The 24,545-nt window shown below is 45.0% G+C and overlaps 1 protein-coding gene across 1 annotated transcript in view; it reads left to right on the forward strand.

Annotated features, from left to right (window-relative positions):
• Positions 1-24,545, forward strand: part of pde4a (phosphodiesterase 4A, cAMP-specific) — a 355,838-nt gene that overhangs the window by 229,621 nt on the left and 101,672 nt on the right. Inside the window, exons 2-4 of the mRNA XM_078234948.1 lie at positions 9,669-9,854; positions 13,005-13,041; positions 17,329-17,399. Of these exons, the coding sequence (XP_078091074.1) occupies positions 9,669-9,854; positions 13,005-13,041; positions 17,329-17,399 (294 nt within the window). The remainder of the gene's footprint in view (positions 1-9,668; positions 9,855-13,004; positions 13,042-17,328; positions 17,400-24,545) is intronic.

Below are 24,545 nucleotides of genomic sequence, written 5' to 3' on the forward strand. Positions count from 1 at the left end.
CTTGGCACGAATGGAATCAGAGGTTATGAGGAGAAAGCAGGGTTAGGCTACTGAGCTGGATGATCAGCCATGATCATGATGAATGGCAGAGCAGGCTTGAAGGGCCAAATGGCCTCCTCCTGCTCCTATCTTCTATGTTTCTATGTTTCCTGTTTTTGCTACCAAAGTAGATAACCTCACAGTTATCCACATTATTCTGCATCTGCCGTGCATTTACCCACTCACTCATCTTGTCCAAATCACACTGGAACATCTCTACGTCCTCCGCACAGCTCACCCTCCCACCCAGCTTGTGTCATTACATTTAGTTCCCTCTCTTCTACATCATTAATATATATTTTGAATAGCTGAGGTCCCAGCACCAATCCCTGCTGTGTCCAACTAGTCACTACTTGCCATTCAGAAAATGACCCGTTTATTCCTACTTTTTGTTTCCTGCCTGCCAACCAGTTTTCTATCCATTTTGATACACTTCCCCCAATCCCATGCGTTTTAATGGTGAGTTGAAGCCATATGTTACCCAAGACTCAAACTATCCATACAGCCTGGTTGTCTCCTCTGGGGAATGAAGGCCATCATTCTATCATTGTTAAGGAACCATCTCCTAAGCCAACTTCATGAAGGTCATTGTGGGAAGTTAAGAATGAAGGAGATAGCCTGAAGCTATTTTTGGTGGGCAGGGCTCAATATTCAAAGTCGAGGAGAAGGTGGGAATGTGGTTCAGCTAATGCAAAAGTTCCAAATATGGAGAAGACGCGCTGAGCAACTTTTAACAACTGGAACTCGTTTGCCAGAGACAGAGTCAGCCGAGAGTTCACAACAAACTGTGCCAGGTGATGATCTAGACATTCTTGAGAACCTGAAAATACCAGAAACAACTGTGGAAGACAGTGCCCCAGCTGAGAAACTTCAACATCGAGTCAACCTCTGAAACCTGACATCGACTCCGGTTGAGACAACTATGGACAACGTCCAAACTCATCCAAATCACCAGAGGTTGCAGTCAACACAGAAAAGCAGATGTCTAAGGTTCGCTGACAAAAAAATAGGAATCAATGTCTTCCCAAAAGTCGAAGGTGTTGATTAATTGATCATATTGAGAATTTTGGCCATTAATGTTATATTGTGTTTCACTGCAGGAACCTCTGATATGAAGGGGGAGGAAAGTGTTGTGTATTCATGTTTGCCCCTAATTGTAGCAAGGTTGTTTTAAGAGTCCGATCCCATGATGTATTGATATCTTGCGCAGGCAAACAGGTCGCCTATCCTAACAGCCTGCAGAGTAAACGCCTTTCCAATAAAGCTCTTATTTGTTTGAACCTTCATGCTCTGCAAGCCTATCCTTCAAAAATACCACAGCAACATCTGATATTGTGTCGGCAAAGGTGCGCTGTGATTTTTAGGGAGTAAGTCTTTGCACTGAACATGAGAAATCCATCATTCAGACCACTGGTACTTTAATACCTGCCACTAATCTTCAGATTCTTATAGACATTCATGAACCCTGTTCTTTGTATCAATTGCTAAGATAGTGCAACAATTCTAAACATCAAGCTCCAGATTCTATCCCCCTCAATATCACATGGCCTTCCTTTAATAATACAACCATGCTTGATGGCCATGGAGGAGTGCCCTCCCCCTCCACCCCCCCACCCCAACGTTCAATCCTCTAATCATCAGGGCTTGCCTGGCCCTGGCACATTGCAACAATTCTCCTCAGCCCTTTGAGGCTGCCTCAATAGGTGCACTCTCCTTCCTACAGCCACAGCAGTTACTGCCTCTGCCCCCAGTAAAATCCCCCCCAGAATCCCACAGTCCGCTGGGAGGGCTCAGGGCTGGCACTTGAACAGCTGCAGAACCAACAATGTGTTCGTAAATTCCGCCTCATTCTCCATACTAATTATTGGAGAATAAAATAGCCACATTGCTATTAACAGGGTCTGTCTGAGACTTGGTGAAGTGCTGTCTCTGTTAGTGTTTAGAAAGAAAACAGTATTTGAGAAGGGGGAAATGACTTTGGGTGCAGGGATGTTTGGAGTGGTGGGTATTATGGGACAGTTGTATGTTGGATATTATGCAATGAAGGAGTTGAGTTCTGGGCTGTTTGAGTCAAAGGGATGAGTATTATGGGATGATGGGCTTGCGTGTTGGACAACTTGGGATGATAGGGTCTTTTTGAGTGTTGACAGCTGAAGTGATGCTGGATTCTCCCGTCGCTTCGACAGATGAGTATGCAGCAAGTAATAAAGAAAGTTTATAGTCGAGGTCGATGTTGTCTCATGTGTGACCATAGGCCAAGTGTTAATTTGCATAACTGATTACCAATACTGTAAATGAAGTCAACGTTGGAGGGATGGATGGAAGTATTGGCTTTGCATTCCACTCGCCTGTCTTGAAGTCACTTGACTCTGTTCTTCTCAAATGTCGATATCACTTGATGACAGAGACATCTCCATTTGGATATGTTGTTACTTCACGTTTATTAGATGTGCGTGCTATGGCGTTTCAAAGTGCTCATTTAAATACTTCTTAAATGTTGTGAGGGTTTCCACCTCTCCCGCCCTTTCAGGCAGCGAGTTCCAGATTCCCACCACCCTCTGAGTGAAGAGTTTTTCCTCAAATCTTCTCGAAATCTCCTGCTGCTTACCTTCAGTCTATGCTCCCTATGGTTATTGACCCATCTACTAAGGGGAAAAGTTCCTTCCTAGCTACCCTATCTATGTCCCTCATAATTTTGTGCACCTCAATCAGATTCCCTCAGCCTTCTCTGCTTTAGGGAAAGAACCCCAGCCTAACCAGCCTCTCTTCATAGCTGTTATATGCCAGTCAGGCAACATCCTGGTGAATCTCCTCTGCATCCTTTCTCGTGCAATCACATTCTTTCAATAATGTGACGACCAGATTTGCACACAGTGTTCTAGCTGCGGCCCAAGGCTCCATCATAACCTCACCACTCTTATATTCAAATCCTTCGCGAATAAAGGCAAGTATCCTATTTGCTTTCTAATCCATCTGATCTACCTGTCCTGCTGCCTTCAGGAATCTTTGGACATGTACCCCTAACATCCCTCTTGTCCGCTGTACTTCCTAGCATCCTGCCAGTCATTGTGTATCCCCTTGTCAGAATGCATCACCTACACTTTTCAAAGTTAAGTTCCATTTGCCCATCTACTCAGCCTGTCTATATCGTCCTGTAACCTAAGGCTTTCCTCCTCACTATTTACCACACCGCCAATTTTTGTGTCATCTTTGAACTTACTATCATATCTCCACATGCATGTCTAGATAATTAATGTACACGACAAACAGTAAGGGACCCAGCACCGATGTGGAACATCACTGGACACAGGCTTCCAGTCACAAAAACAACCTCCAACCATCACCCTCTGCCTACCACTGAGCCAATTTTCGATCCAATTGCAAAATTGCCCGAGGTCCCATGGGCTCTTAGCTTCCTGATTAATCTCTCATGTGGGTAATTGTCCAAAGCTTTACTGAAGTCCATGTAGACTCCATCTAGACTGCCCTCATTTACACACCTAACCACCTCCATAAAAAGTGCCGTCAGATTAGTCAGTGTTGCATGCTGGTCACTGGGAAGACTGAGTCGAATACTGGTCGCCACAGGAAGTGAATCAAGCTTGCGTGTAGTTCAAAGCAAATGGCAAAAGGCAGCTCTGACTGTCAAGGCTGATCCTTGGACTTGCCACTCAGCAGAATGTGTAGCCTGTACCAACCACAAGTTGAGTTTCCTCAGTGAGCCTTGTTTAGGGTGGCTCTGTCAATGGTGTACCCGCCCAACATTCAACAATATGAAGACTAGCTCATAGAATCATTACAGTGCAGAAAGAGCCACTCGGTTCATCAGGTCTGCACTGGACCTTCTATCCAGTCCCACTCCCTCGTCATAATCTTGCACATTCTGTCATTTCAGATTATAATCCAATGATCTCTTGAATACTTTGATCGAACCTGCCTCCTGCTCCCTCAGGAAGTTCATTCCAGACTCCAACCACCCCAGAGTTAAAAAATCATTTCTCACTGCACTTTTACTCCTTTTGCCAATTATTTTGAATCTGTGCGCTCTAATTCTCAGTGCTTTCTTGGGTAAGAACAGTTTCTCACCATTTACCCTTTCCATACATAGAGTAATAGAGGTTTAAAGCATGGAAACAGGCCCCTCAGCCCAACTTGTCCATGCCGTCCAGTTTTTACCATTAAGCTAGTCCCGATTGCCCGCATTTGGCCCATATCCATCTATACTCATCTTACCCATGTAACTATCTAAACGCTTTTTAAAAGACAAAATTGTACCCGCCTCTACGACTACATCTGGCAGCTTGTTCCAGACACTCACCACCGTCTGTGTGAAAGAATTGCCCCTCTGGACCCTTTTATATCTCTCCCTTCTCATCTTAAGCCTATGCCCTCTAGTTTTAGACTCCCCTATTTTGGGAAAAGATATTGACTATCTATCTACCTTATCTATGCCCCTCATTATTTTATAGACCTCTATAAAATCATCCCTAAGCCTCCTACATTCCAGGGAAAAAAGTCCCAGTCTATCCAACCTCTCCTTATAACTCAAACCATCAAGTTTACTGGCATCCAAGCAAATCTTTTCTGCACTCTTTCTAGTTTAATAATATCCTTTCTGTAATAGGGAACCAGAACTGTAGACAGTATTCCAAGTGTGGCCTTACCAATGTCTTGTACAACTTCAACAAGACGTCCCAACTCCTGTATTCAATGTTCTGACCAATGAAACCAAGCATGCCGAATGCCTTCTTCACCACCCTGTCCACCTGTGACTCTGCTTTCAAGGAGCTATGAACCTGTACTCCTAGATCTCTTTGTTCTTTAACTCTCCCCAGCGCCCTACCATTAACTGAGTAAGTCCTGCCCTGGTTCGATCTACCAAAATGCATCACCTCGCATTTATCTAAATTAAACTCCATCTGCCATTCGTCAGCCCACTGGCCCAATTGATCAGGATCCCGTTGCAATCTGAGATAACCTTCTTCACTGTCCACTATGCCACCAATCCTGGTGTCATCTGCAAACTTACTAACCATGCCTACTAAATTCTCGTCCAAATCATGAATATAAATGACAAATAACAATGCACCCAGCACCAAACCCTGAGGCATCCCGCTGGTTACAGGCCTCCAGTTTGAAAAACAAACCTCTACAACCACCCCCTGTCATCAAGCCAATTTTGTATCCAATTGGCTACCTCACCCTGGATCCATGAGATTTAACCTTATGCAATAACCTACCATGTGGTACCTTGTCAAAGGCCTTGCTAAAGTCCGTGTAGACAATGTCGACTGCATTGCCCTCATCTACCTTCTTGGTTACCCCTTCAAAAAACGCAGTCATAGAATCATAGAATCCCTACAGTGCAGAAGGAGGCCATTCGGCCCATCGAGTCTGCACCGACCACAATCCCACCCAGGCCCTACCCCCACATATTTACCCGCTAATCCCTCTAACCTACGCATCTCAGGACTCTAAGGGGCAATTTTTAACCTGGCCAATCAACCTAACCTGCACATCTTTGGACATCAGTCAAATTCGTGAGACATGATTTTCCACTCACAAAGCTGTGCTGACTGTCCCTAATCAGTCCTTGCGTCTCTAAATGCCTGTAGATCCTGTCTCTCAAAATACCTTTCAACAACTTATCCACTACAGAAGTGAGGCTCACCAGTCTGTAGTTCCCAGGCTTTTCCCTGCAGCCTTTCTTAAACAAAGGCACAACATTTGCCACCCTCCGATCTTCAGGCACCTCACCTGTGGCTGTTGATGATTCAAATATCTCTGCTAGGGGACCTGCAATTTCCTTCCTAGCCTCCCACAACATCCTGGGATGCACTTCATCAGGTCCTGGGGATTTAGCTACCTTGATGCACTTTAAGACTTCCAGCACCTCCTTCTCTGTAATATGTACACTCCTCAAGACATCAATATTTATTTCCTCAGGATCTTGAATACTTCTGGTAAGTAACCTTTCAGCCTTCCTTTCTCCAAGGAAAACAGTCCCAACCTCACCAACCTATCCTCATCGCTACTTACAGCTCTTATTCCCTGGAATCATTCTTATGAATTCCCTCTGCACTCTCTTCAATCATTTCATATTCTTCCTCGCTATGAACTGGGCTCAGTCTCTAGATGAAGCCCAACTCGTGTTTTATACAAGTTCAACATTACCCGGTAATGCTTGCACTCAATGTCCCTCTAAGCAAAGTCTAAGATATTATATGCTTTATTAACTACCTGCCATCTTCAATGACTTATGTAGATATACACAGAGGTCCCTCTGCTCCTGCACCCCCCCTTTAGAGTTTCTCCCCTTCTTTTGTGCTGTCTCTCCATATTTTTTCTGCCAAAATGAATCACCTCCTTATCTGCCACTTATCTGCCCATTCCAACATGTCTATGTCCTTTTGAAGTTCAGGACTATTCTCATCAATGTTTCCAATCTTTGTATCATCTGAAAATGTTGAAATCATGACCTGAACACCACAGTCGGGGTCATTAATATATATCAGGAAGAGCAAGACTCCCAACACTGACCCCTGGGGAACTCCACTGCAGACATTCTTCCAATTTAAAAAACAACCATTTATCATGACTCTCTGCTGTTATTCAGTCAATTCCTTATCCAAGTTCTGAATTTCCCTTTTATTCCATGAGTTAGATTTTTGCTCACAAGTCTGTTGTGTGGCACTGTATCAGATACCCTTTGAAAATCCATATACATTACATCAACGGCATTGCCCTTATCCAGTGCAGACATGGTGGGCCAAACGGCCTCCTTCTACGCAGTCACAATTCTGTGATCATGTGATCAACCTCCTCTGTTACCATCTCAAAAAACTCCAGCAAGTTAGTTAGATATGATTTTTCCTTAATGAATGCATGCTGTCTTTTCTTAATGATCCTGCACTTGTCTAAGTGATGATTGATTTTGTCCCAAAATACAGTTTCCAGAAATTTCCCGACCGTTGAAGTCAAACTGACTGGCCTGTAGTTGTTGACTTTATCTTTGCACCCCTTTTTGAACAAGGGTGTAACATTTCCAATTCTCCAGTTCTCTGGCACCACCTCTGTGTCTGAGGAAGACTGGAAGATGATCACTAGTGCCTCTGTAATTTGTACTCTCACTCCCCTCATTCCCCTTGGATGCATCTCGTCTGGTCCTGGTACTTTTACTTTGAAGTGAACAGCCTTTCTAATACCTCCTCCTTTTTAACTGTAAATTATTTTGGTTTACTAGACATCTCCTCTCTCATCTCGGCCTGGGTAGCATCTTCTTTCTTTGGAAAGAAACGTGTAAAGTACTCATATTAATACCTCCACTATTTCTCCTGCATCCAAGTACAAGTCCCCTTTTTAATGAGTTGGTTACTGTTGAAACAACACCCAGAATCAAACGTTTAGTTAAAAGCATGTTAGAGTTCTGTTAGAGTGTTAGAATCTTTCTTCCGTCTGAAAGTGTTACTTCGAATCTGAGGGTCCTCAGTGTTGTGGAATTGTAAATTCACAAGCAGGGTAATAAGGTGCTAAAGCTTCTCACCATGTGAAGGGGTAAGATGCAAATGGCCATTCTAATGAAGGGGTGAGCTTGGAATAAAGGGTTTAGTTTCTATCTGAATATTCTGTCTCTGTCACACCAGAGCAAGTTTACAGTGAGCATGAAGGTTTAATGCAAGTAGAGGCACAAGTATTGTGTGTACCAGGACATTCCAAAGTATATCCCATCCAATGAAGGATTGGAAGGATATTGGCCGGAATTCTCCGGCTGTTCACACCGGCGGGATTCTCCAGTCCTGCCAGCAGTGCACCCCCACCCTGCGGGTTTCCTGCCGATGTGGGGTGATGTCATTGGGAATTCCCGTTGACAGCAGCAAACCAGAGAATCCCGCCGCCAGCAACCAATTCCGGCAGGAAACACACGGCTGGGTGGCTGGAGAATCTCAACCATTACGGGGCGGCACGGTAGCACAATGGTTAGCACTGCTGCTTCACAGCTCCAGGGACCTGGGTTCGATTCCCGGCTTGGGTCACTGTCTGTGTGGAGTTTGCACATTCTCCTCGTGTCTGCGTGGGTTTCCTCCAGGTGCTCCAGTTTCCTCCCACAGTCCAAAGATGTGTGGGTTAGGTTGATTGGCCATGCTAAAATTGCCCTTAGAGTCCTGGGATGCATAGGTTAGAGGGATTAGCGGGTAAATATGTAGGGATATGGGGGTAGGGCCTGGGTGGGATTGTGGTCGGTGCAGACTCGATGGGCCGAATGGCCTCTTTCTGTACTGTAGGGTTTCTAAGTTTCTTATTACTTTTTGCCTGTAGCTCAAAGTTACACTTTATTTGTTTTCATGGAGCGGTGGGGAGGGGGGGAGTGTGGTCCAGTTTATAGTTGGTGCGCATCTTGTCTCCATTACATATTAAACATTATGCTTTGCAAATAGGTAGCACAAGTGCACCCTGTTCTATATTGCACTAGCTCTTATAGACTGAAGTGGCTCACTGTCTGCCTGATTGGGTAAGGTGTCAGAGGCTGCCAACACTCGTGTGTTCAGATGCCAGATCTTCATCTTCAGGAGGAGCTGGGGGGAGTCAGAGAAAAAAGAGAACCGAAAGGATGTTTGAGAATTTAAAAAGCTGCTTTATAAAGACTGAGGCAGCTCCACGTAAACTTAAAGCAATGCCTGGTAAACACCATGTATCTGTGTGGCCTGCCCTCTTTCACACTATTGATGTTTTGAGGAACACCAGTGTACTTGAAGATTTAGCCTGCGATTAATGAGGAATTTGTAAAAATATGCCATCTATTCAATCTCATTCAGGATTTTAACCCCATCCAGAACCTTGACCCAGGTAAGCTTTCAGTTGTAAGTAGGAGTTGCAGTATCCAGTTTGTGTTAGAGATGAACGTGAGTTGAGAGGAGGGCTGTTTGCTTGTGATGTTGTTTACAATCTGATTGCTTGTTCATACCTGTGATCTGGACAGTTAGAAGAGGCAATGAAAGGCAAACTGGGTTTATTGTACCATACCCTGGGGAGAGTCCGCACACTCTGGAGAGGGGGAACTGAACCCCAGGGAAAGTCAGGAGAGAGGAACTTAACCCCAGGGAGAGTCAGGAGAGGGGGAACTGTACCCCAAGGAGAAACAGGAGAGGGGGAACTGTACCCCAGGGAGAGTCAGGAGAGGGGGAACTGTACCCCAGGGAGAGTCAGGAGAGGGGGAACTATACACCAGGGAGAGTCAGGAGAGGGGGAACTGTACCCCAGGGAGAGTCAGGAGAGAGGGAACTGTACCCCAGGGAGAGTCAGGAGAGGGGGAACTGTACCCCAGGGAGAGTCAGGAGAGGGGGAACTGTGCCCCAGGGAGAGTCAGGAGAGGGGGAACTGTACCCCAGGGAGAGTCAGGAGAGGGGGAACTGTACACCAGGGAGAGTCGGGAGAGGGGGAACTGTACACCAGGGAGAGTCGGGAGAGGGGGGACTGTACCCCAGGGAGAGTCAGGACCTTCAGGAGAGGAGGTGAACAAATGGAGAAAAAAATAAAAACTCAATTTATTTTCCAGGTGTTCCATCAATCATTTCTTGAGAAAATGGATTGGACATGTATAATAAATATTCTCTCTCTCTCTTTTGGCACAGTTTTGATGTTGAGAATGGTCCATCTCCAGGTCGGAGTCCACTGGACTCGCAGGCGAGTCCAGGTCTGGTGTTACATCCAACCTTCCCCCAGAACCAGCGCCGGGAGTCATTTCTATATCGGTCTGACAGCGACTATGACATGTCACCCAAAACAATGTCACGAAATTCCTCCATAACAAGTGAAGTGTGAGTACTGCTTTACGATTTGTTATATTATCTCTCCCTGTAGTTTATATCCATGTGCTGTCGACAGAACCTTACTTCCTGTTACCCATATCCTATCCAAATTTAATGTCAACTGTGTCCATTATAATTTCCCAATTCTGTGTCTAGATTTGCACTGGGATCTGTCTATGTAAATATGTCACACTTTAGTTACACCCTCATCGCTTTCGTGCAGCCCAACCACTTGCAGAGATACTGTGGAACTCTAATCAGTCTACATCTCTTCCTTGCCACTCATCTTTTATGCATCATGAAAAATAACAATATAAATCAAAGTATTTGAATGACTTCATTCTGTAGCATTATGACTTTATATGGGATCTGAATCCTACGAGTACCCTAGTTCACTGACTTGACCCTGACTACACTTAGCTCTGACCCATACTCTAGTAAGATCAGACACAATAAGAAACAGGATTCTCTCTGTGTCTCTGTCCTCGCTCTTGATCTAATATTCAAAAATTTCCAATTTCATTTCTGAAACAAAGCAATCCTAAAGAAAACAGTTTGATTGTTCCTGCCCTGGAGCCGGGATTCGTAAAAACTGTCCTCTAATTGATGCTGGGAGTTTATAAACAGCTGGTCACCTTCATTTGCCTGTTGAGAACACAGTAAAAACTGGACTAGAGGCCATGAGGAATGGCCTCGGTTAACAGCTGGATATCACAACAGTGCTTGACACTCACAAGTCACACCAAGCAGGATCTGCTGGTTAACATCATATCAAAAGAAACCCTCCTTATATCCTCATACCGTCAAACATCAAATCAAATGTATTAACGAGAATCAGGACACATTCTTTGGTCAGAATATTCTGGCCGTTCATGCTGGTGGAATCTTCTGGTCCTGTCAACAGCGCACCCCGCCATGGGGTTTAGCAATTGCGAGGGACACTCAACAGGAGATCTCGCTGTCAGCCAATGGCGGGCCACCTCCACCATCATGAAACATGCAGCAGGTTGGGTGGAAAATCTCTCCCATTTTAATGCCAATTTCTTCTGGCCTCAGCTTGCAAATTTATAAAGATTTTCTTAATAACAGTAATTATTTGCTCAGATTAAATGCAATTCTACTTTTTGGTTTAAAGCGACAGACTTTTATACTTTCATCTTAGTATCAGGTTAATAGATTAAGGTAGAACCTTAATGTCATGGGCTGTCCTGTATCCTGGTGGAGTAGCTTACTTGTCTGTTGGTGAACCCACCCATTCCTGAGCATGGATTTTATCAAACACAACCATTACCTTCCACTGTTCGACCAGCTGTTATCGAACATGCCGTCATTCAACCTGCCAGTTATCAAACCATCCCAAATTGGACCAAATTTCATTTTCATTAATTCTTCTCGGCTGATAATTGTGATAGGTCATTAACTCATTTGTGGGATATTGCTGTGTACAAATTGGCTGTCACCTTTCCTCCATTATAGCTGTGACTACACTTTATAAATATTTAATTATTGTAAAGCACTTTGGGACATCCAGAGGTGATGAAAGGCGCCATAGAAATGTAAACCTTTTATTCTTTATAAAAGACAGGTTCTCCGCCCCATTGGGCTGCCTGTGGTAACCTTCAGGTGTGGCAGTCAGTTGGCTGCACAGCTGGTTCATGATGTGGAGCGACAGTGCGGGTTCAATTTCTGTACTGGCTGAGGTTATCCATGAAGCCCTGAGGATGTAGTGACCCTCAGGTTAAATCACCACCAGTTAACTCTCTCTCTCAAAGCAGACAGCAACCTCTGGGACTTGGGTGACATTTCTATTTATCTGCCTGTAAACATGACACCTGCACTGAGCACGGAACATGATCATTTACCACTTTTTAACTTCCTGCAATAATCTGATTGATTTGTTTATCTCATGATACGCCAGGAAAGCGCGAGATCATGTTTACAGTGGACTCCTGGCCCAAAGTATCTTTGTACACTGCACAAAATTGGACGGAAAATACAGGAGAGACAGCAGATACAGGAAATACAGCATGGAGGACAGATACAGGAAACAGGGCAGATATAGGAGATAAAGGAAACAGGGCAGAGACAGGGCAGATACATGAGACAGAGCAGATATAGGAAATAGGGCAGATATAGGAGGTAAAGGAAAGATGGTGGATACAGGAAATAGGGCAGATACATGAGATATAGGAAACATGGCAAATACAGGATATACTGGAAACGGCAAATACAGGATATACAGGAAATAGGGCACATACAGGAGAAAAAAGAAACGGCAGATACAGGAAATAGGGCAGATACAGGTAATCAGGCAGATATGGGAGATACAGCTTTGGAGAGAGCAAATATCCAAGAGTTGCAGGAAATACAGGTTAACACTTAGAATCATAGAAACCCTACAGTGCAGAAAGAGGCCATTCGGCCCATCGGGTCTGCACCGACCACAATCCCACCAAGGCTCTACCCCCATATCCCTACATATTTACCCGCTAACCCCTCTAATCTACGCATCTCAAGACACTAAGGGGCAATCTTAGCGTGGCCAATCCACCTAACCCGCACATCTTTGGACTGTGGGAGGAAACCGGAGCACCCGGAGGAAACCCATGCAGACACGAGGAGAATGTGCAAACTCCACACAGACAGTGACCCAAGCCGGGAATCGAACCCAGGTCCCTGGAGCTGTGAAGCAGCAGTGCTAACCACTGTGCTACCGTGCCGCCCCTTTCTATCAGTTTCCCTCCTTGACTTCCCGGTTTCAGTGAGGAGACCCTCAACAACTCAAATATCTTTTAACAATGAAATCCTCTCATCCTCAGTCTCCTCTGAGTAAATCTCTGTATTTCTCGCTCTCTCCCCACCCGTTCTCTCTCTTTCTCTATCTTTACCTCACCTTTTCTATCTCTGTCCTAATCTCTCCCCAATGTATATCTCATTATCTCACTCTATTTTCCCACTTCCTGTAAAGTGCCTTTAACTTTATCTCTTTTTTATTCCCTCTAACTCCCGCTCTGCGGATAACTGGATCTCTCTCTCGCTCTGTCGCTCTCTCTCTCGCTCTGTCTGTCTCTCTCTCTCGCTCTGTCTGTCTCTCTCTCTCTCTCTAGGTATTCTTTGGTTTGTCAGTCCATGTTGTCAACTCATGTGTTTTTCTTTCAGACATACTGAGGACCTCATTGTCACCCCTTTTGCTCAGGTAAGTTGAAAGCTAAACATCTTCTTACAGTTTGTTTGTTTGTTTTTCTCTCTGTCCCTCCACAATGTTCTTGCAAAAATCATAAGTCAAGTAAGAATCCCTTGAAAATTCCACTGCAAAATATTTGAAGATATATTATTGTAAGTGACTGCAGGATGGAGCTGTGAGTAGGGCACTAGCTATCGCCTCTGGCACCTAAAGGTCATATCCAGCCAGAGGGGAAGAAACTCTTCTCTTTCTGCTGAATGTATAGATTCAATGACTTTGTTCTATTTGAATTCAGTTCTAGTGGAACAGTGTAAAAAATAATCACTGACCTTCACTAATTTGCAAGTCTTGGTAAGAATACTCTGGTTGAGGGAGAAATGAGAAACCATCGAAGAGTACAGAAACGAGGCTAACGGGATCCTTCGAGACCTCAGAGAGGCTCTTTGAAAGAGATATCGATTGAATTCCAATGATCTTTGAGCGATACTCTCGCTATCCCAGTGCCCCATTTCCCAATTTTCTTTTTCAAGTATTTATCCAATTCCTTTTTCAAAATTTTTATCAAATCTGCTTTCCCCTCTCTATCAGTCAGTGCATTCCAGTTCACAAGTCATTGTGTAAGCAAATTCTTCTCATCTCCCTCTGATTCTCTTGGCAGTTTCCTCTGACTGTCCCCTCTGACCCTTCTGCCATTGGAAACAGCAACTGCTCGATAAAAACCTCTCAGAATTATGAAGGCCTCAACTAAGCCTCTCCATAACCACATCTGGTCTAATAAGAATGACCCTTACCTCACCACATATCTGAAGTTCCTCATCCTTGATATCATTCTAGTAAATCTCCTCAACACTCTCTCCAAGGGCTTGATGTCCTTTCCAAAGTGTTAGATGCAGCTGGGGCCTGACCAGTGTTATATAAAAATTTAGCATAACTTCCTGTTTTTGTGTTCTCTTTCTCTATTTATAAACCCAGAAATCCTATAGGTTTTTTAACAGTTTTTCAACTTCTGCTATCTTTAAATATGTACATGTACACTACGTGTCTGTTCCTGTACCCCTTTCACACTAATACTTGGTATATATTGCTTCTCCTCACTCTTCATCTCACACTTCTCACTTTCAACTTTACCTGCTAAGTGTTGTCTGCTTCACCAGTCTGTCTATGTAGACCTGAAGTTTAATGTCCTTCTCATTGTTTACCGCATTTCTCAGTTTTGTGTCATCTGCAAACTTTAAAATTAGGCTCTGTACACCCACGTCCAGGTCATTAATATTGGTCAAAAAAGAGCAATGGCTCTAATACCAACCCCGGGAAATACAACTGTATACTTACCTCCGGTCCGAAAACATGTGTTTGCTGCTACTCTCTACTTTCTATCCCTCAGCCAAATTTGTATCTGTGCTGAGCTGATATTTCCTCTTTAATCCCACAGGCTTCCCATTTTGCTGACTAATCTATTACTCAATACTTTGTCAAACCTTCTGAACATCTGTGTATAAAATGACTAGCTGCCACTTATTAATGTATATTTCCCCACTGATTCTAGGCTGACTGGCTTGAAGCTGCTGCAGTTATTCCCTGTCCCCTTTCTCAAATAGGGGAGACAGTGATTGAGTGGTATTGTCGCTGGACTAGTTATCCAGAGGCCTGCGGTAATCCTCTGGAGACCCGGGCTTGAATCCTACCATGGCAAATGGTGAAATTTGAATTCAATAAAAACCTGGATTTGAAAGTCTGATGATGACCATGAAACCACTTCTGGCACCATTTCCATTTCTAAGAAAGATTTGAATATTGTGGCCAGAACCATATTTTCCTCAGTAACCGAGGATGCGGCTGATCAGATTGCATGTCTTTTCTACTTTTAAGTGCTGCCACCTTTTAAGTATCTCCTCTATTTTTATCTAAACAAATTTCTCTACCCCGCTTCTTTACTGTGACATCAACAATATCTCTTTTCCATGAATTCATTTATACCTCAACCATGCTTCTGCCTTTGTGAAAAGTTCAGCTATTTGATCCTTATGCAGCCCCACCCTTGCTTTGACTACCCTTTCACTCTTTATCTTTATGAAAGACTTTACTGTTCGCTTTTATGTTAGCTGCTAATTTTTTTCCCATACACTCTGTTTAGCCCTCTAATTTCCTTTTTCAGTTCTCCTCTGAACTTCCTGTATGCTATAATTCATAATGCATAAATCTTGAACATTAACGTGTCTTGAATCATCAGAGCATTCTAACTTTAAATGTTCTTCCACCTCCCTTTAACAATGTGTTTAATCTTTTCCTAAACCGTCTCCGATTTGAAGGCCTCCTATTGCTCTTTAGTATTCTATGTGCTAATCTTTGATTCCAACCCACCTTCTCAATGAAATTAGCCCTTCTTCAGTTCAATATTTCCAACTTTAGTTGTTCCTTGTCTAAGCTAAGCTAAGCTTAATGACATTGGCCGGACCTCTCCGACCTCACCCACAGTTGGGACTGTCTGAGTGCCAAATTCTCCATTCTCGCTTACAGCCAGGTGTGCGAGACCGGAGAATTCCGGCCATTATCAGATAATTGTTACAGCACAGAAGGAGGCCATTTGACCCGTTGTGTCCATGCCAGCTCTCCACAGAAGGCACTTGGTGTCACTCTCCACATCTTCTCATCATAGCCCTGCATATTCTTCATAATGCTCCAATTCCCTCTTTATTGTAGTTATTGAACATGCGCCCACCGCACTCTCAGGCAGTGCATTCCAGATCCGAACCACTTATAGAGCCATGGAGGTTTACATCATGGAAACAGGCCGTTCGGCCCAACTTGTCCATGCTGCCCAGTTTTTACTACTAAGCTTGTCTGAATTGCCCACGTTTGGCCCATATCCCTCTATAGTCATCTTACCCACGTAACTGTCTAAATACTTTTTAAAAGACAAAATTGTACCCGCCTCTACTACTACCTCTGGCAGCTTGTCCCAGACACTCACCACTCTCTGTGTGAAACAATTGTCCCTCTGGACACTTTTGTATCTCTCCCCTCTCACCTTAAAACTATGCCCTCTAGTTTTAGACTCCCCTACATTTGGGTAAAGAATATTGACTATCTAGCTGATCTGTGCCCCTCATTATTTTATAGACCTCTATAAGATCTCCCCTCAGCCTTCTACGCTCCAGAGAAAAAAGTCCCAGTCTTTTCAGCCTCTCCTTATAACTCAAACCGTCAAGTCTCAGTAGCATCCTAGTAAATCTCTTTTGCACTCTTTCTAGTTTAGTAATATCCTTTCTATAATAGGGTGACCAGAACTGAACAGTATTCCAACTGTGGCCTTACCAATGTCTTGTACAACTTCAACAAGATATTCCAACTTCTGTATTTAATGTTCTGTCCAATGAAACCAAGCATGCAGAATGACTTCTTCACCACTCTGTCCACCTGTGACTCCACTTTCAAGGAGCTATGAACCTGTACCCCTAGATCTCTTTGTTCTGTAACTCTCCCCAATGCCCTACCATTGACTGAGTAAGTCCTGCCCCGATTCAATCTACGAAAATGCGTCACCTCGCATTTGTCTAAATTAAACTCCATGGCGGGAATTTTACCACCTTGCCCCTCCCTGGAATTGGGTGGGTGAGACTCGCAGAACGGAATTCTCCATTGGCCTCGGGTGGGATTTTACGACCCTCGCCTGACCAAAGTCTTAAAATCCCGGCACGTATGTTCTCATATTAGGATGTGAAGTTCCCTGTTTTGACTATGATATTAATTTTGCAATTGGGAAATGCCCCAGTGATTATGTCAGGGTGCTTTTTTGAATTTGGGAGTGGTGACACATTATTGAGAATGTATAAAAGAAACTTTACTCGGTATCTGACCTGTGGCATACCTGCCCTGGGTTTGTTTGTTGGGGCACTGCAGAAGGACCTTTCCTGTATCAAAACCGCACTGGAACAGTGTACAGGGAGCTTTACTCTGTATCTAATCCCGTGCTGTACCTGTCCTGGGAGTGTTTGATGGGGACAGTGTAGACGGAACTTTATTCTGTATCTAACCCCATGCTGTACCTGTCCTGGGAGTGTTTGATGGGGGACTGTATAGAGGGAGCTTTACTCTGTATTTAACCCTGTGCTGTACCTGTCCTGGGAGTGTTTGATGGGGACAGTGTAGAGGAAGCTTTACTCTGTATCTAACCTCGTGCTGTACCTGTCCTGGGAGTGTTTGATGGGGGACTGCATAGAGGGAGCTTTACTCTGTATTTAACCCTGTGCTGTCCATGCCATTTGTCCATTCCTTTCTCTCTTTCTGTCTTCCCCACAGATCCTGGCAAGTTTGCGCAGTGTGAGAAACAACTTCACTGTCCTGGCCAACACTCAAGGACCCCCTAATAAGTGAGTACCAGACAGCTGCTGGATTCAGCAAATCGCAGCACAAGGTGTGAACCAGTCACAGACCAGTCACAACACCGCTCCTTAGTCACTAATAATTTAGTGATTCATTGAGAACATCTCACTTCCCAATCACAGGTGTAGTCATGTGTCCTGCCTCTTACCTCTGTTTTGCACAGGTTATATAGAGCAGTGGTTTTGAACGGGTGTGCCGTGAGAACCATGCCAGTGTGCCACAGCGCAGCCTGCTGTGAGAGTGCCAGGTCCGGAGGCTGTGGCTCGGGGCAGACGCCAAGACCCGACTTTAGAAAGGGCATGTTATGTTTGAGGCACCAATTTCTGAGTCTCTGGGTCGCTCTCTCTCCTCTCTCTCTTTCTCCTCTCTCTCTCTCCTCTCTCTCTCTCTTTCCTCCCTCCCTCTCTCTCTCTCTCTCCTCCCTCTTTCTCTCCTCTCACTCCCTCTCCTGTCTCTCTCTCTCTTTCCTCCCACTCTCTCTCTCTGTCTCTCCCCTCCTTCTTCTCTCTCTCCTCCCTCTCTCTCCTCCCTCTCTTTCTCCTCTCTCCCTCTCCTCTCTTTCCCTCTCTCTTCTCCCTCGCTCTCCTCCCTCTCCTCTCTCTCCTCCCTCTCTTTCCCTCTCCTCTCTCGCCCTCTCCTCCCTCTCTCTCTCTCCTATCTCTCTCTCTCTCTCCCTCCTCTCTCTCTCTCTCCCTCTCCCTCTCCCTCTCTCCCTCTCTCTCCTCCCTCTCTCTCTCTCCTCTCTCCCTCTCTTCTCTCTCTCCTCTCCCTCTCCCTCCTCTCTCTTTCTTTCTCCTCCCTCTCTCCCTCTCTTCTCTCTCTCTCTCTCCTCCCTTCCTCTCTCTCCTCCCTCTCTCCTCTCTCTCTTTCTCCTCCCTCTCTCCCTCTCTCTCCTCTCTCTCTCCCTCTCCTCCCTCTCTCCCTCTCTCCTCTCTCTCTCTCTCTCCCTCTCTCCTCTCTCTCCTCTCTCTCTTTCTCCTCCCTCTCTCCTCTCTCTCCTCTCTCCTTGCCAGCACTGGGAGATGTGGCTGTGAGTTCTGTTCAGCCCAGTCTCTGATCTACCTGCTCACGTATGGGACTCAGGAAGCCCACGTTTGGGCAGCTCTGCCTTACCTGAGAAGCAGCTGCAGTTAGTGGGATTTCTGTGTTCCTGACATCTACTGTCACTGTTTTTACAGAGCTGGGAGGAGAAAGAAAGCAATTCCAAGTTTCTAATTTATAGAAAGTAAAATACCAGCGATAGGCTGCGCGAAGCAGGGACGCAACTTAGAAACAAGTTTGGTAAAACTGCTAAATTGCTCCTTAGGCGGAATTTTACAACCTCATTGCGCCTGTTTTGCGGCAGGAAAATGTTGAAGATCGGGCGTGATGCGACTCGCGGGAGTGGTGCCCGTTTTCACACCCATTCCCATTTTACCCAAAAATAACTGACGCGATTGAGAGCCCGTCCAAAACGGACAAAACATCAATTTGCATTTTTGACATTCATCACAGTGTGATTAGTGAGCTTCACTCCCAAGCGTCCCAGCTCACCTGCCTTAACCACCTCACTCACTGCAGCCGGATCGTTCAGGAAAACACCTCCTCTATAAGTATCGGATTCTGGTGCCTGATCAGTGAGGGTGAGGAAGGAGGTAGCCTCTGCGTTCAGACTGCTCGGTGCTGCTCAGAGGGGGTTGTTTCGTGATGGCCATGTTGTGTTTTGGGTCAGTGGGCCTGCGTGTGTGCGGGGAGGGGGGGGTGCTTTTGTTGCTCACGGGGTCCAACCTCGGACTCTCAGCAAGGACCCGGCTCAGAGAGCTGACCCCGGGTCTTAGTGCTGACCTTGAGAGCCCTGGCTGGCCTCCAGGTGTCAGGGACATATCTATGACACCCTCTTTATCCCACTGCCCCGAAATGCCCCAGCGTCAGTAAGAGGGGTGTCAGAAGGTGGAGCCACAGCTGCAGTCTCCTGGCTGGAAGGCCCCGGCACGGGCACGAGCCCTCCGTCCTCCCTTTTTTTCCCGGTTTTCCAGCTCATGCGCAGCTTGTGGCTCCGATCTGAGCTGCCGGCTGTCTGGTGAATTAAGCCCCGCCTCCTGCCTCTCGTGGTTAGAAACAGTCTAGCCCAAATTTTCAAAGATTGTGTATAAAATTGGGAGTGAGAATTTGCCTGAAAAACGGATCAGCAACTCTCCCGTTTTCACCCTAGTTGGACAGTTAGAAAAAAATCTCATAAAATTCTGCCCTTAGCGTCAGGGGGATTAGCAGGGTAAATATTTGGGGTTACAGGGATAGGACCTGGGTGAGAGTGTTATTGGTGCAGGCTCGGTGGGCCAAAAGTCCTCCTTCTGCACAGTAAGAAGTCTCACAACACCAGGTTAAAGTCCAACAGGTTTATTTGGTAGCAAATACCATAAGCTTTCCTGTAGAAACTTGATGTCTGTGTCGATATGTGCGATCTTCTTAGAGATCCTCTCCACTTGGAGCCGGCAGTTTGCGATGTCGATGGTAGTCATGATGTGGAGATGCCGGCGTTGGACTGGGGTAAACACAGTAAGAAGTCTCACAACACCAGGTTAAAGTCCAACAGGTTTATTTGGTAGCAAATACCATAAGCTTTCCTTATGGTATGCTTATGGTATTTGCTACCAAATAAACCTGTTGGACTTTAACCTGGTGTTGTGAGACTTCTTACTGTGCTTCCCCCAGTCCAACGCCGGCATCTCCACATCATGACTCCTTCTGCACTGCAGGGATTCTATGATTCTAACTCCAGAGCAGAACTAAATTAACAAAGAGCCCCAACTTTCCAGGGAAAAGAACAAAGATATATGATTGGGGAAACCTGGGCAGGATTGGAATAACCGAATTCTGCACAAATTCCAAGAAGGTGCAGGAAATTAGTAACTCAATCGGGGTCCCACACTGTCATCTTTCTGGCAGGATGTGTCAATCTGACCTGAAGTTCACACATTTGCAGTAAAAGCACTGCACGGGTATCAGAACCACGGTGAAGGGAAACGGCAGGAACCGGACGCATCAATTCCAAATGTGACTTCCCAAATTTATTAGCAGGACCTGGTGGGGCGAAATGGCCCAGGCCACCAACAGCACCCGTTGGTCAGGTAAGCCAGGGCGACCCAGACATGGGCTCTCTGAGCTCCATACACACGAAACTACTTGTGAACGCAACGGGAAACAACGGCAGGCTTTCTGATTAGTCGCATTATTTCCAGCTCATTGGTGTTTTGCAACTTCAAAGATGTAATCATGAGTTCCTCTTCGGGATGGTAGGCAAATGACATCTGGCTAAACCTGAGCCACTGGGAGTGAAGCAGATGTGGCTTGATGTTTGGGTTGGAGATTTCTCTCTCTATGCACAGCCAGAGGGCTGCTCCGGACACCCAGGGAGCAGCCACCTTTGTCTGTTAAATTCCTGGACAATTGGAGCATTGTCCTTTTGGCAAGGTTTCCTTCCGATATGTTAGTTCCCATTAATTGTTCTGCCCCCTGTATCCTACTTTTCCCTGGTTTGATCATTCATTTAGCACTTTTAATGTTTAATAGAGTCCAATTCTGATGAAAGGTTGGTGTTATGTATGTTGGGACATGCCCCCTTAAAAGAACGGGTCAGGTGACCCGGGATTCGAGCTCCGTCCTGCGTGGAGCTTGCCTTGCCAGTCTTGTGCTGATTGTGCAAGAGAGCAGACATATTAATAAACAGTTCCAGTCAGTTCACTTCCACTTACCTCATGGTCTTTTGTTAGTCTCTATATCAGACCTCAAACATAATAGCACCCTGAAACATTTGCCTCTCCTGTTTCTCCATTCACTGATAATGCTTGTCCTGTTGATAATCTGCAGCATTGGCTGATCTTGTTTTTAATCAGAGTTACATTGGTTTAAGTACATTTTTTCCTCAAATTATTTCGCAAGAGTATTAACAGCTTTGTTTACTTAGACTGGGTTGGAGTTTCAGATGAGAACATTTTGTATTTATGCATGAAGAATAGTTTTAAATCCTCAGAGTTCCTCATCTGTCCTTGAATATTTCTCTGACGGAAGGTTAGCCCACTTAACAGTGCAGGCTTTGGGTGGAAAGGGTTCTGGTACAGGCCTCAGGACTAGGGTTCTCCAGAACATGTCCGAGTAACATGAGGGCTCTGTCCAATTTGGAGAGTTTCTGATCTCCGACCCCAGATCAGCTAATTGCAAGTAGTGGGCATTTCCAAATAGCAGAGGGATTCTCCTCGTCCCTGGTGGAAAGGCCCACTCTTCGATACCCAACCTCGAAAGCGGAGAACATTGTGCAAATCTGGGTTGTAAGATGCTGCTTGGATGAAGGGACTGTTCACAGAGGCAGACTCAGGTGTCACATTACTCTTATTGGTAAGATGCTGCTCCCAGTATTTCCTCCATTTGTGAAACTTCACATAGAGAAATGCAAACTTAAAAAAAGACTGAAAACAATTGAAACCTTTTGTTATGATGACCACGGGGCGTCAACAGATCTCCCCGTGGGCCTCAGTGAATGTGAGCTCCAGTATTGGATGAGTGGAGACTCGCCCAGTAGGGGAGGAGTAGGGGGTGGCAGGGTTTAAAACCAGCTGGCTACACTCAGGCCGGCAGTTGATAGACCCGGACTGATCTGCACTCTGTAGACATTGAACGGCACTCAGAGATCACTGTAAATAAAAGGGTGATTGGTGACAGAGGACTGGCCGCAGTCTGATTATTTCACCTTTGATGGAAAACACTTCTAAATTGTCTACATTTTCAATTAAAATATTGTATTTCACATGCAAATGATAATGTTTCCATTGAAAACATCTTAAGCCAATGAAAATAGCGTTAAATTGTGCATTGATGTACCTCGATGAGGTTTTAGAGTTAAAAGGCTTTGCTTGAGTGCAGCTCAGATGTAGAGTATTGGAGATGTGCTAAAATTTGTTACGGTATAAAGGGTGTGGCGTGACAGATAAAAGGTTGGGAATCGCTGACATGGAGTCCCGCTGATTCTGTGGAATACAACTGGCTATTCAGTCCAGTTGGTCGATGCCGATGTTTATACACCCCACACGTTTCTCACACAATAATTTCCTCTTCCACATTTTTCTTATATCCCACCTGCCTCATGTATTCACGAAGCTGCCCCTTCAATGCAAAAATGTTTCCTTCAACCACTTCCTGTGACAACTAGTTCCACATTTGTATCACTCTGTGACTGACATTTCAGCATTTCACTGCTGTAATGATGCACTTTTAGAGACTCCATTAGTAAAAACAAAAAGGATTTATTCATAAGAATTATTCAGCAGCTGCATGGCTCCACCTAGGTCCCTACATGTCTCTTGTCTAAGAGAGCTCCACCCCCTGGAGTGATTACACACTCTTGCGTCCCAATTGGTCACCCAAAACAAGTACCCCTTACTCTGCTGTGTTGCCCCTAAAGGGACAATTGCCAGAACTGCTTGGTTAAAAAGCACTTTGGAACATCTGTGTAATGTTGTATAAATGAAATTTTATTATTTATTTCTTTAAAGAAATTCCTCCGAAATTCTTTATTTGATCTTTATCATGATTATCAAATATTTGTGCCCATTTTGTTCTTGCAAGTGGAAACAGATTCTCCACATTCATTCTACTGAACCGCTTCATCATTTTTAAGATTCCCCATCAAGCCATCTCCCTGCCTTCTCTTTCCTGGGCACCCTCAGCTTGTTCAGGAAGGTGCCAGTTGTTACTGATGAAGCTGAGTTAACAACTGGAAAGTGAACTTGGTGACTCGTGGTCCCTGTGCCCCAAACACACACACGTGCTCACAATCTCCACGGGATTACCTCAATCCCCGGATAGAACCTTGGTGGAACATTGGCAGCAGCTCTGAAGAAACAATGAGCACACCTGTTACCTTGGAGGATTAGCAGATCTCCTACTGGAGAATCCCAGCCAATTCCTTCCCAGTGAACTCCAGTATATCACTGCAAAGATCCTAGTTTATCTCCTACTGGACAATCCCAGATCCACAGAGGGGGAAAACCAGTGGATTTCCAGTGAGTTCTCTTAGTCTGAGATTTAGGATTAGTTGCCTGGGGTGAGTGAAACCTTGCGAAATGTTGAACAGGCTTTAACGTCTCACTCTGTTCCCCTTGGTGCTGAGGCGTATTACTTGCTAATGTCCTCCCAAGAGCGGTGTTAGCCTGCACTAACTGGTGCCAGTGGCAGTGAGAAGTGCTGCAACATTGAGGCCCAGAGTTGGAAAGACTCTGGAGCCATTTAAATAGCGGGCAGTGTGTGATTCCAGGATCCCTATTCCCATTCCTGATGCTCCCAATTTTCACTAGTGTGGAATAAGGTGGGCGAAGTGAGTCTGCTCCCTGCACTCTCAACCTGGTCAGCTCTATTGTGGAGGTAGGCATCTTTGTGGAGTATACCAGCTTCTCCATGGCTCATAGTTCATTGTCCTTCAGGAGTTTGGAACCAGAGTCCGGATTCAGAAACTTTTTCAAAGGTAACTTCAAAAGTTCTTGCCCACAATCCCACAATTCTTCCATACCTGCCATGCCACTTGCATGTCAACTCAATGTCAACTCATGCTTCACCCCATGGCTCATCATTCATGTCAGTTCATTCCCATTCCATGCCCATTCACCCAGCTTGCATTGTGTAAATAACCAATGAGCTTTATAATTACAATAGCAAATGTCGATCTGCTGAGAGGGATTTAAAAATCACCCATTCACAAATCATCTGTTGAAAGAAACAGTTGCTGTTCCGACAACACTTTAAAAGAATCAATCAGACAGACTGTTAAACTATCAATAACAGAGGCTTCAGACACTTCACACCGCTTATCTTGCCTAGAAAAACATTGAGACATTGACTAAAGAGATCACAGATTTAACATTTTATAACCATTTAAAGATGTCAATCAAGCAAAGCCAACAATTCACTTTAATTGTCAAGTGAGAACCCCACTGCTGAGTTCACAAGCCACATTAGACATGCGTTCCAATGATTAATAGAGAGTTGCAGGAACAGCAGTTTTTTCACAGGAGAATTTGTGAGTGGATAGTTTTGCTCTTTCAGCAGCTCTATGCTGCTTTTATTCTCTGGCTCAGTGATTATGGCATGGTGCAAAGTGGGAGAAT

Source organism: Mustelus asterias, chromosome 19, assembly GCF_964213995.1.
Source record: "Mustelus asterias chromosome 19, sMusAst1.hap1.1, whole genome shotgun sequence".
NCBI lineage: Eukaryota > Metazoa > Chordata > Chondrichthyes > Carcharhiniformes > Triakidae > Mustelus > Mustelus asterias.